We start from the raw sequence: 13,649 nt of genomic DNA, 5'->3' as shown, positions 1-13,649 counted from the left end.
ATATGTTATCTTAAAAAAAATGCAAAAACTAAATATCAATTTTTGTGTTTCACATAAAATGTGCTCCTCTTATTGCTCAGTTTACATTTTATCACATCTAACGTACAATCTGTACATTGACCAACAAAATGAATTTGAGATATGGACAAGATGAACATAAAATAAGAGTTTTCCACCCTTCATGATTTACTGATAAGTCAATATTTTTGGTAAATCTACTAGAGTGGCTCCTCTCACTATTCCATTCTTTTGAACCTTCTTATCTAGACCTTCTCACTACTATTAGCATGTGTTGAAATAAAAACCCTATAACCTTTCTTCTTTAGAAGCAAACTAAAGAAAGATCCACCTTTTAAAAGCACTCGGGTTACAGGTTTTTTTTCATTTCTATCAAAGCTTCTTGAACCTACACATTTTTCTAACATCATGAATTAGCATGCATTTACATCCAATAGAAATAGCAGTTTCCTCTCTAAATAAATTTGACAGTCACTTGTAAATATCTTGAAGGAGAAAGTAATAATTTTACCAAAACTGTTGAAGTGTGATAACTAAGTCACTGCTTTGAAAAGGAATAAAGGAATGGGAATTTTTGCAACTCACTTATATCTTATTTAGAGACTCAGATAAATTACATAGATTTTATGGGCACTAATGATACAAACACACACACATACATAATGTATGGTGGGTTAAAATATCACTGTATTTTACATAATACTTGTACTATAGTTAGTAATTTGTAGTTTATTGCTCAATACAGGGTTATGCCTAATGAATGTGTGTTTTTCTAACTGTGAATTTGATTGCTGCAATGAGGATGGAAGCATATAAGGAACCACATCCTGGTGTAGGATGGTTAGGGTGCAGAAGACCAAAATGGGGAGTTCTACCTCAACCAACACCAACTGTACTATGATATGAATATTGGTCCATGGTAGGAAGGGAGTTTTATACTGTTTACATCAGACACAGGAACTGAAAAGGAAGATCTTTTCCAAGGAACTGCATCATCATGCATGCATGTCCAACTTAATTAATGCCAATACCACCCAAAGAATCAGAATCTGGATGATGGTGGGAAGGCAGATAGCAACTCCGCTGGGAATGAATTGTTCAGTCTGCAGTTGGAAAAGGGTACATAGGCCACTTACATGTGAGGATTTAAGTGGCTTGTCAAGATCCAACAAACACCACTACCTCAGAGGAACCAACATCTAGGTAACAGTAGAAAAAATAGTGTCAGTCAGAGGGGTGATCTGCACTGTGGCAAAAAATCATCTTGCCCATCTGTATCTGAAATGAACATCAGGTTTAGACAGGAGTGTTTGTATACCACTGCTGCACTCTCAACTGTATGGAATTACATACACTCAAAAAGAAGCCTCCATGGTGCACCACCTCAGCAGAAAGCAGTTAGTAAGTAGTAAATAAAAAGGGGGAAGGGGAAGAGTCTGGAGAAATGCAACACTAAAGACAGCACAACAGACAATAACAAAATCTTAAACAGAAAAGCAGACTGTTTCTGACACAACCAAACAAAGGAGCAGCAAGGATGGGCAGCAATCCCATTATGTCAGTCCAGGATGAACATATTTATGATGCAAAACACTAAGAGGAAGAACCTAAAAGAAGTTTGCCAGAACCACCATCTCATTGATGTGTGTGATTCACCTGAATGGCTAGACAGTGCCGATTCAAGACAACACTTGACATAAAGCAGGATCTGTATATGTCAGAAAGCTCTCTGCAAAAAACAAACAAACATTGTATAAAATGAGAACCTATCCACTTCAATTCAAACTGGTGCTCAAGATGGTGACAGGATGTAGAGTGTAACCTCCAGGACAAAAAACAGAGAGATGACATAGATAACATTAGATAAATATATGGGGAAATATATATAAATATATATCCACACACAAGCACAAACTATATCTTCTAAGGGGTGAGGGAAATGGACAGCCAGAAAGAAACATGGTAAGGTGAGAGATTTAATGGAAGGAGGCTTGGAAAAGAAGAAAATAATGAGAAGAAAGAGAATAAGTCAGATGAATCAGCTGGCAAATACAACCCATAAGGGTAATAGAAGAAATATCACAGGAAAAGGAAGGGTTCCAAAGAATAAACAAATGTGAAGTTCAGAATGGAGCCATATGACCTACATGACACTTGAGATCTGGGACAGGAAATAAGAGATGATCTGGACTGGAAAGAAGACAAACATGAGAAATGGAGTGAAAGAAAAATATGCCCTCATGATGACCAAGTTTTAGGCAGGAAAGACTGATACCAGGAAAGCATTACAAAGGACTGGTGACATAATGTTTAAAAGAAGATGAAGGTAAACAAAGCTGAACATCGACATTCACAACACAAAGAGGAAAAAGATCTTTAATGAAAAATGATATAAGGAACAGGATGAAATGGGCTCAAAGGGAGGAAGAGTGAGGGCACAGAGAACGACACCGAGGTTTTCTTCAGGGAAGGCTGCAGAATGAAGAGAATGACAAAGGCAGAAAAAACAAAGCAAAAGGGTGAGGTCCTGAAAAGTTAAGACACAGTGTACAAGAAAATGTGGCTAACAATCCCATGTGGTAATCAGCAATAATGGATACTGACAGTCCCTTGTCAAAAAGCCAAATATGGAAGAAAATCAGATGCACAAGAGTAGGATGGGATGGGGAAAAAATGAAAAGAAGACAAACAATGATAGGCATATCACTTATGTTAGTAATCTGACATGGATGAAAAAATAGTGCAGGAACCCAATCCATCTAGAAAAGAACTAGACATAAGACACTGGTGAAAAAAAGCATGGGAAGGAAAGGATGTAATATGCTAGAATGAGGTTGTCTGAAGTGGGTTAGTGAGAGAGGAAGATAAAAAAGAGGTATCAGTAGGAGTGGATGCAAAGTGAAAATCAAGGCTGTGGCAGGTAGCAAAGTGAAGTCAACAAGAGGACTCAACAAGTAGTAGTTCAGGTAATGGCAAGAACATGATGAATAAGACAAATGGGAGGATATACATAAAGATAATGGTTTCCCAATCCTGATTGAGGGCATTGAAAAATACATCAAAAGGATGAGGAACAGTAGATCAAAACCTGGGGAGCATTGGTGGGTAGAAAATGCATCCAGCTCTGGAGTACTCCATTGCTAACAGTGTCAACTGAACACCTCAGGGTCAAAGGGCCACTCTTTGGAAATAACCCAGTAGGGGTGTGATAAATGATCTGGGACCAGATGTGGGGCACCTAGTATATGATATGCCATCAAACAATTGTGATGGCTGAGTTAACTGACTGACTCCTTGCCAGTTGATGTGCAAGGGTTGCCAAACTGGATCATAATCGACCAGTTACACAGAAAAAGAAGGAAATGAATCAAAGTTTAACAAACTTCAAGCAAACCGAGGAGACTGATATGCAGAGACAACTCTGCAGCAGTTCAAAATACCCACATTTCCTACATCTCTAGATATCACAACACTGAAGAGAAGCATTTGTGAAAAGGTGCATATCTGGACAAGGAAAGGAAGAGAAACTCCACTCTGTCTCAGTTTAATCACCTGGTGAAGTATGCATGCAGGGAAGGAGGAAGATGAATAAGGGTGTCCAAGAGATCCCAAATAAGCTTCCACTGATCTTGTAACTCTAATTGAAAAGGCTGCATATGTGCTCAAACAAGGGAAATGAGGGTTCCCAAGGATGCCTACATTTTCAAAAGAGATAGAACTTCTCATACAGTTCAAAAATGAAAGGACGAAACAGTCCAAACTAGAAGCCCCATAGATCACAGAATGAGAAGAAAAGGTTGAATCTCAATGAGATAGGAATGGAAAAATACCCCAAAATGAATAAAGTGTTGAGTGAGGTAGAGGAAGAACATCTCCTAACCACATAGATTCTCGATGAAGATACTGAGTGTCAAAGAAAGAGATGGCATGCAAAGGAGCTAGAAGCAGCCAGTCATCCATTTAATGATTGAAATGAAGGCCCCTGGAATTGATAAAATGGGTAAAAATCTTTACTACTCAACAAAAAACTCTGTAGAAGTGAAGCCACTTTGAATGGAAGAGTGTAGAACTGGTTGCTACAGCTCCAAAGGACAAAATAAAAAACAAACAAACAAACAAACAAACCAGGATGCTGGAAGGAGGGAAGTGTGCACGTATGCATTCGAGACACCTACCTTTGTCATCCACAGACCATGAATGAAAACTCAAAGAGATAACATAATATTTAAGGACAACTATGATCCTGTTGGTTCATCTCAACTGTACCATCCTCCAAATCAGACTAAAAATTATTAAATAAATAAAAATTAAATCAGCCTTAGCATTCATATATTTATCAAGCTTACTTTTAAACCCATTTAAATTTACTGCCTTCAAAACATCCACAGGCAATCCATTCTCTATGTCAAACACTCAATTTGAAAAATAAAACTGTCAACTGAGGATAGCTTCCACCTTGCCTAAATCTATATTGCTAGGACAACTTCTATTACTTCCACTAAAGATAGGAGTGATATTAGCTAATTTCCAAACTGTTGGTATTTGTCCACTGTTCAAGGTACACTTCAAAAATGTTTCCTGTAAGGAAAAACATAGAGGATGAAAATAATCAATCAGTGCTTTAATGTCAACCAGATAAGAATGTAAACCTTGGCAGTTCCACAGTATCAAAGTGGCCACTTTTATTCATGTGTAGGTGAATTGAGTGGAAAGCCCTTCTGTTTATGACCACATCTTATTTCTTTACTGTCTTTATTCAAGGGAGGTCTAGTGACCTACATGGATTCTGCTCTGGGTCAATTGAGCAGGCCTCTGTCATTGAAAGAAAATTCCGGTAACTGAAGAGGTCAACAAATGATCATTCTACATCTCAGAGACAGAGAAGAAGATACACCTGAAGAAACACTCGAAGCTGAAACCAAAAGAAGTTGATCCAGGGATCTGCTGGAATGTATGTTAGGGACAGAGATGGGTGTTGATGCTGATTCATCAACTTTCTTAACCATTGAGGGCAAAAGACCTTTCACATGGTTTTAGAACAGTTCTTTAGGAGGCACAGACACATCCATTGGCATGCCCACTGCAGCAGTGGAAAGAAGTGCAGCAGCATAAGTCCAAGATGGTGTGGTGGACAGTAACTTTCAAGCCTCAGAGTAAAAAATGTTGTGAACTGTTTTCAAATACTGTACCACTTTTTTTTTTTCCCCACCCACCTAGGGCATGAACAAAAGTAAATTGGGTGAGAGTCACTACAATTAACACTATTTCACACTCATGGGCATCATGATCCTTGCCACTGCAAGAAGCACACGTTTGAGTGACTTAATTGTTGACATTGGAAACATCTGAGAGAGTTTGGAATATATAACCAAACCTGTTTTGGTTATATATTTTGGATAACCTGTTTTGATGGTGGCAGGTGAACATGGTGATATAAACATCAAAATTAGGAAACTGCTCGGCATCAGAATTCCATCTTTGTGAGTGGAGATATGCCTTACTGCAAAAACTCCTTGGGTGGAGAAACCAGTGAAGATCTCTCACTTGAGGCTGTTTTTCAAATCCCTCTCAATAATAACTTCTCATGATGAATTTAAAGTAGCATGGGGAGTAACCTCAATAGGTATATCCCCAATGGCCTTCAAATGCAAGAGGAGTTCACTGTGTTTAGGAATGGATGTTTCCACCAATATGTCACCAAAATGGAGCTTTTTGACTGAGAGAACCAGCAAGCCCATTTAGTCCCTTTTGAATAAAAAAATGAAGACATTTGCTCTTAAGATTTTCTGAAAGAGAATGCAGTATCAGAAAATAAGGTACAGATGTTGAAGCTTTCTGTTCAGAATCTCAAAGACGTGGTAGTTTACCTATGGTCTGTTTTTCACAGTTTTATTTTTATTTGGGCGATCCATAATAAAGAAAGGATATTTCGGTTCCCACTGACCCCACCCACCATGGAGCCCTATGAGGGGTTGCACTACAATAGGAAACAAAGAACATTGCAGCAATGCCAGAGTTTTGTGAGCACTATACCCCAACACCAGCAGACACAATGTCCACAGCAACCCCTGAAAATACCCAACACTGTAACTCAGTTGACCCTAGCCCCACAGGACCAAACAACAGATCATGGGAGGAGGCCACCTGTCTACAGGAATTCAAGGCCAATGTGGTGTATTGGGGTTAGATCTGTCAATCACTAGGATCCTTTCCTACCCTTCACAGGTCACCACTCATAGCAGAGATGTGGGTGAAAATTCAGATTCCAGAGGAGGTAGACTGAAAAAATAGAAACTTCTCTGAAAGATCCCCTCACCATGTATAGACATCCACACCAAGAGGTTTGTTCTGAATACTCAAAAAAAAATTTCTTTAAAAATTTTCATATTTGCTCAGTGTCCCCAAATAACTGAACTGCTCAACTCACAACAAATAATTCTTTTTCATCTTTTCAAAATTTGCTTTTTTAAAATTTGGAAGCAAAGTATCATTATTTCCGATTTCCATAAGTAGCAAAACATCAAAATTAATAAAGAAATGATCATATGTAACAAATTTCCAACCTCTCAACCATTTCTTTATTAGAAATTAACAATAAGTCTAAAATGGCATTGTTTCTAGTAGCTTCCTTGACCAACTGGTTAAGAAATCCCTCTTGAAGAGTTTTTAGAAACCTTTTTCCTTAATGGTGTGGACTCGAGCATTTCTCAATCAATACACCTGAAATTAAATTACCCATAGTCATGACTTCATTAACAGTTAAAATCTTAATCTCACTGTAAAGTTTCTCACCAATTTCATCAGTTTCATCTAGTGGTTAGTAACAAATTCTACTAAAAGCTTTTTTCCTTGATATCCACTGACAGACTCTCTCAAATGGATACCATATCCTAACTATTATGTGCAATATTCTCAACATCAACAGGATGTAATTCACACATTACATACAGATCCACTCCTTCCCTCTCTCTTTACTACTTTGTTCCTATTAAATAACCATGTATTTTAAAGAAATTTTGTACATTATAATAATCTAGATTTAACCATGTTTTATTCCCATTACATCAAAATCTTCCATTTCTACCAGTACTCTAAAGTCTTCTATCTTATTTCTTATACTTCTAGCATTACAATAGTAACAATTAAGCCTATTTTTATAACTACTTTTATACTATTTCACATTTTACACTTTCCTCTACTTTTCTATTTTTATCATTTAGTTTAGTTTTGCTCATCACTATTTAGACCTAGTTTAAAACTTCTCTTTGAGCCAAGTTAAAAGACCTTGCAAATATGCTAGACTTTTTCATACCAGTGTGTACACCATGCATTCCAAAACATTTCCTCCTCCCATTGAATTGTTATCACAAGTTCAACCAGCTAACCTGCTCATACTTACATATTAATTTCAGCCTAGTATTTAGCAATAGTGATTTACTCAAAACTTCATTTCTGCAATTAATTCTTGGCAGTATCCATGATACAATTAATTTATGGCCTTTAGTGTGAAATACTTTTAGCAACCCCTTGTGCTTATTAATTTGTTCCTCTGATTTATTCTCTCTATATCATTACTTCCTATGTGCACAACAAAAATTGCATCATTGTCAGTCTCCTTCATCATATCTCTTGTTCTGTCAGTTATGCCTTCCACTTGTGCTCCAAGGTAACGTAATCTTTTTCTGCCTATTTGCCCCACAGTTATTCTATCCATATGCCATATCAAGGTATCATCTATAACTATAACCTCTTTTAAATCATAATCCTTATACTTCTGTACTCCTTTTGCTTTCCCTCCCCCATAATAGTTCCTTATCTACATAAGCCAAAGGCTGAAATCTGTTGACCACTATTATATGACCTTTGCAATTAAGTACTCTGCTTTTAACTCTAATAATACTACCCTTTCTAACTTCCTGAACGTGATTGTTAATCTTAGCTGATGCTACCCCTTGCATATAAAAGCTTAAGTTCCTCTTGCAATCCTGCTGTCATATTCAAGTTTATACTTCTCTTTATCTATTTCCTCAACTTTAATTTCCTCCAGTCTGCAAATTCTACAGATAAATTGAACATCTTCACTACTAGCTTCCTTAAAAGTGCATAGTAGTCCAGAGGTCCCAGAGAAAACCATTCCTTGCACCTATCACACTTAATCTGGGGACAATTAACCCCTGAATTATTCTTAACCACTGTATTATTTGTAAACTTAAAATAAACACTTAATCAAATACCAGTAGCTTGTTGTCAACACTGTTAAGCCTAAGCTTGACATTTAACTAGTTTTTAGACTGTATTTACTAAATAAAACAATGTATCTAGTTTGTCTTCAAATCTCACTGCAAGTTGAATTATATAACCAAGCCTAAAGAACTGTTACATATACTAAGCCTAATCTAATGTTATATTACATGTTGTACTACTAAAATCTAAATTAAAAGCTTATACCTACTATTTTAGTCCCAGTCTCACTAAATCTTGTTAATTTTTTGTTATTCAACTCTAAAAATAATAAAATCAAATAACTTTCAAAATACACAATTTTATAAGAACTTAGCTTGCTAATATCTTCTCTTTTCAATAGCACTCTCTAGGAATGACCCTATGGTAAACTTAGGATGGTCAAGAAAGCAGTTCACAGAAGAAAAACTGATGATAAGCTGTCAGTCTCAAGTCTTCTTGGGGAAAATAAACAAACAAGAATAAAAACCTGGCTGAAAAGGATCCACCCCTTCCACAGCACAAACAGACAGACACTGGCTAGAAATGGAATCCTTAGGAGAAGAAGAAATAAAGGAAATAGGAGGAGGTGATAGAAAAGAAAAATGAAGAATGAACCCTTCACAGAGAATTTGCAGAGCCCAAGAGTTTGTAGTGAAAGACCCTCACATCATGGCAATGTGAAAAAGCATATTCCCCACCAGACCCTTACCTGCCATATAATTACTGGGACTGTCACAGATCCCAAATTTATCAAAAACAAAACAAAACAAAACAAATAGTTGATCTTAGATAACCATGAAGCAGAAACCTGTAAAGGCAACGAAAGAGGGAAACTAAATAAAGAAGAAGACTCATGAGGAGATTGAGAGAAATAAAAATCCAATCAGGAAAGGGAGGAGTGCAAAAAGAGTCAGTAAGGCCCCACAGACATCTTGCCTTAAAAGGGAGTCATATGTAAGTCCCAGAAGATGTTGGGGTAAACAGACACAGGACAAAAGGGAATACCGACTTAAAAGATCCCAAAACCACAGGTGCCATGTTTGGTAATAGAGAACAATCATGCTAGAATGGAAAACATTAGAGCATGAGTCTCCACCACAAATTTCTCAGAAAAAAGATGAAGGGCTTCAGACAAAAAGCAAACAGAGGAAAAGGAAGGAAGAAGAGAATACCACGTCATAAAGATACAACAGTATTAGGATCCAAGCCCCACTGAGACAAAAAAGGATCCAATTGATGCAAGTTAAAAAAGAAAAAAAGAGGAAACTGAGAATAGTTGTAAACCAAAGCATGGACTTCTGTATTACATGGAGATCAAAGCATACTGCTTACATAACATAGCTGGTCTGCAAACCTAATGACATGGATCCCAATATCTAATATATGAGGTTGAAAATGTGTCACTTCAACCCTTTAAAGAGGTATCAAAAGAAATGAGAGGCAAGAAAAACATAACAAAAATGGTTGATAAATTCCATGAAAAGAGGAGGTATGGGCACATCCACTGGAGCTGAACATGACTCTGTGGCATAAAACTGGGGAGGTATCAGCTTGTTGAAATCATCATGTTTTTGTTCAGATACCTCTGAACAAGGCATGACAGGACAGTTTTCAGACAAATGTAAAGTCAACTTTACAAGACCATAACATCTCCTGCCAGTTACTGGGGGACAAGAGCCCATGTAGGCAAACTGGGTAACTGCTACAAGATGAGTAGTAATAACAATAAATTCTGAATTTATGATAATTATGAGTGAAAATAATAAAAACGTTCATACTGAAAAGGAAAAAAAAATTATTAAAGACATAATATTGACTTGTATGAATGAAAAGTTAGAGAACTAAGTATTACAAACTAAAAAAAAACTTCTCTAAAAAACAAGTAACTGATGGAACTTATAATTCTGTGAGCAAAACTGCAGCAAAAAACATGTATAAACATCTTAAGTGCTAATCAAGAAGTGAAGTTGAGCTAAGTTGCACAGATGAAGTAAGCTTTTATAAGATATACAAAACTGTTTCTGTTTAAGTATGGTGCAAATGTTAAATTTAACTCTTTTTAGAATTGACAGTTTATTACTGGTTTGTTTAAATAACTGTACAAATCCCTTTGTGTAATTCAATTGTGAATTGATGCTTGTAATATTATTGGGTCATGTTAGTAAAACCTTCTAAATTTCTCAAGTATTATTACCTCACATTATCTCATAAATGTGTGAAAATTTGTAGGCCTCAGTTGAGCTATCTATAAATGCATATGCAAAATGTAGTTTGAGTAGTTAAGAAAAGTTAGATAAAGTAAAAACAAGTTAAGTTAGTGAGAGATATAGTAAGACAGATCCAGATGGTGTGTTTGTGAGTTTAGCCATAAAGAGTAAAGTGGCATTTATTTTTTAAGTGAAATTATTGCAGTTTGTAATGTAACAGCAAAATAGTTTGTCTTGTTGATTGTTTTCTAAAGTAGCTTAATTATCAAATGTTTTTAAGAAAAAAAAACATTCTATTTTATCTGTTATTTTCACAATCAAATCTGAATTTTGCATGTGGTCGACAGATTTGACCAATCTTGTAATGACTGTAAAAAATTAGTAAGTAAATACAAGTTATGCTATTTTTTCTAGAATGACTACAAATTATAACTCAAAAACATAAATGCCAAAACATTATACAATTATGTATATTTAATATTTTTGTTATACTGACCTTTCAGCCACTGCTGGCTAAAATAGTAGTTACAGTGATGTGGCACACACACACTAATGTACTGTATCCAAGAATATAAAACTGACCTTTAGTCCTTATAAAGTGACTTGTCATGGCTGTTTTAGTGGACTAGTATTTTTTCCTGAAAGAAAGAGATGCTGCTGCTATATTTGAATATTGCCGTGAAAACCAACTGTGGGACAGTCTACGCTTTTGATTGGTTATTCACATATCATATATAGAATTAAATGTATACAAGGAACTGTTTCCAAAAATCAAATGAGGTGAGCAGGTGCCACTGTGATTCAGCATATCAGTGATATCTCGTTATATAGAAAAGGCAAGAGGTTCTTATTTTATATTCAAGCATTTAAATATCAAGAATCTGAGTTCTTAATTCACACAAAACTATAGCCTCTGTATTTTGACATCATAAAGATCTAATTTGAACCAGTGCAACATTAAACATACCACGTGACACAAAAAAATCAATGTTTATATGTGTTTTTTTTAAATATTTACTTTTAAAATATGAATTATAATCTACAGCTTAATACCAAACTAATGGACATAAATTCATAAAAGAGTATTTAAATAAAATTTTGAATTTGAGTCAACAAATAATATGGCCTTTGACCAGTGACCAGTCACAGTAGGGTTAACCATCTACTTTTTTACGTCAAACATAGAAAATTATTACCTGGGATTCCATTCCCATCTCCAGCATTTGTTCAGCATCCTGTTCAACTTTATTTCTTGCTTCATGTATAAAGTTTTGATCTTTCTTGATAGGTTCAAGATCAGACAAATCAACACCTTCAGTTAAGTATACTGTAAAATAACATAACACATTTGATTATATTTAATAAATGTTTCCATTTGTGTAATCCCTAAAACCTCCTGATTATGTTTGAAACGTTTTTCTCTAGTAAAACTATTTTTCATCAGGTACTTTCTCTACCTTAACTCAAAATGAGATTGGTCAATGAGACCAACCTGGTAACAACCAGAAAATTGAAATATATCAAAATTGTTTTTTTCTTTCTAGAACCATTTCAAATTGTAACTTGAAATTATATTCATTTATCCTAAGTATTTTAAGCTCATGTTTCTGCCATGCATAGTAAATGATACTTGAGGCAATCAAATTATGCTACAAACATCTACTGTTTGGAAAGTTTTTTAACTCTGATTATGAATATAGGTGCATTTCATACTTGTATAAACTCATATTGTTTTTGCTAAATTCAGTATATTTTGAATCAGGGTTTATATCAATTATAAATCAATCACAATTTTATTTTCACACATTATAGATATGTTATTTAAAACAATCAAGAGGAAGACATAAATCATGCTAGCATTATGATTCTGTTTTATATCCTAGTAACACACCAGACATAATTTAAGAAAAAGTTCACAAAGAAAATTACAAAGCAACTAATTGATTTATTTCCTGTAGTACTTTAACTTCTTTTAAAGTGTTTTGATCTTTCTTAATGAATTATGCTTATACTTTATGAGAAGTGTCAGAAAAAGATGGCACAATCTTTTTATACAGGGTGTTTGGAAAGTCACTGTGCAGTTTTGTAATCAGCAATAACAGCATTCATTCAGTCTATTTCAAGCCAGCAACTGATAACAGTGTTTAGAAACAAAATAGGAAGGATCCAAACCTGTATTGATGCCAACAGGGGTCACTTTCAACATTGTTTATAACTGTCATTCATATTTACCTCCTGTATTTTATACTGAAACATGTCTGTTAAAAAATATATAAGTGCACAGTGACTTTCTGAACACCCTGTATAATAGATCTATTCAGCATTTCACTATACAATCAATTATTAATTCTGATCACTTATCTAACCTAATTCATTTATACTCTGAGCAGCTTTTGTGATCTCCCGTAATCCTCCTTGAATCTGATTCTGGAGTCGAAGGGTTAGTTTGAAAATACTGCTAATTCGACGAAGAAGGTCACAAGTCTCTTGTAGCCTCATCAGCATCACTGTCTGATTCTCAACTTTTCTATAAGGCTCAGTAACCCTACCTTTCAACCTGATGGGAAAAAAATATGTGCCTTGGTCACATTAAAAAAAGAATTAATACTTATACAAATGTCAGAATTAATGCAATTTTAATTAAAATCCACTAAAAATATTCATGCAAATTAACTTGCATGAACATGATATGAAGATCTAAAATTTTTTTATTAGCTTGTTTCTGTGATTTTTTTTATTTTAGGTCTATAACAGGTGACTTAATTTAATAGTTTGGAAGCTTTTATTAATTAATAATATTTTGTATCTATTTCTCAATAGCTTTAAAACCTATATTTTTATTGAAACAGTTAATGATATCATAGTGACATTTATGTACCAAACTTTTTACACCTTTGATAGTTTAAAGATAAATATAAATACTTTAAAATCAAACATAAATACAAGTTCATAATACATACATACATACATAAATATTTTAATCAAGAACACAACTTGATTGAACATAACATTTGAAAACAAATGTTAAAAGTTATTTCTAATGTACATGTATTTTTGAATTTATACTGCTATATCTGTAGTTAAATATTTCCAGTAAATTTTACATTTAATATATATTTATTTTACTTATTTCTTTTATAGATATTATACAAAGATAATCAGAAATGAGAAAAATAATAGCTTGAGCTAGTAGTTTTATAA

At 34.7% G+C, this 13,649-nt stretch overlaps 1 protein-coding gene across 5 annotated transcripts in view; it reads right to left on the bottom strand.

The window, feature by feature from the left end:
* LOC143253045 (conserved oligomeric Golgi complex subunit 5-like) overlaps positions 1–13,649 on the bottom strand; it is a 94,232-nt gene that overhangs the window by 45,146 nt on the left and 35,437 nt on the right. For all 5 annotated transcript variants that reach the window (XM_076506151.1, XM_076506152.1, XM_076506155.1 and 2 more), the window contains 2 exons: positions 12,815–13,005; positions 11,645–11,775 (listed from right to left, as the gene is read on the bottom strand). In XM_076506151.1, the coding sequence (XP_076362266.1) occupies positions 11,645–11,775; positions 12,815–13,005 (322 nt within the window). The remainder of the gene's footprint in view (positions 1–11,644; positions 11,776–12,814; positions 13,006–13,649) is intronic.

Source organism: Tachypleus tridentatus, chromosome 6 (genome assembly GCF_004210375.1).
Source record: "Tachypleus tridentatus isolate NWPU-2018 chromosome 6, ASM421037v1, whole genome shotgun sequence".
Taxonomy (NCBI): Eukaryota; Metazoa; Arthropoda; class Merostomata; order Xiphosura; family Limulidae; genus Tachypleus; species Tachypleus tridentatus.
This window is presented reverse-complemented; position numbering and strand designations above follow the sequence as displayed.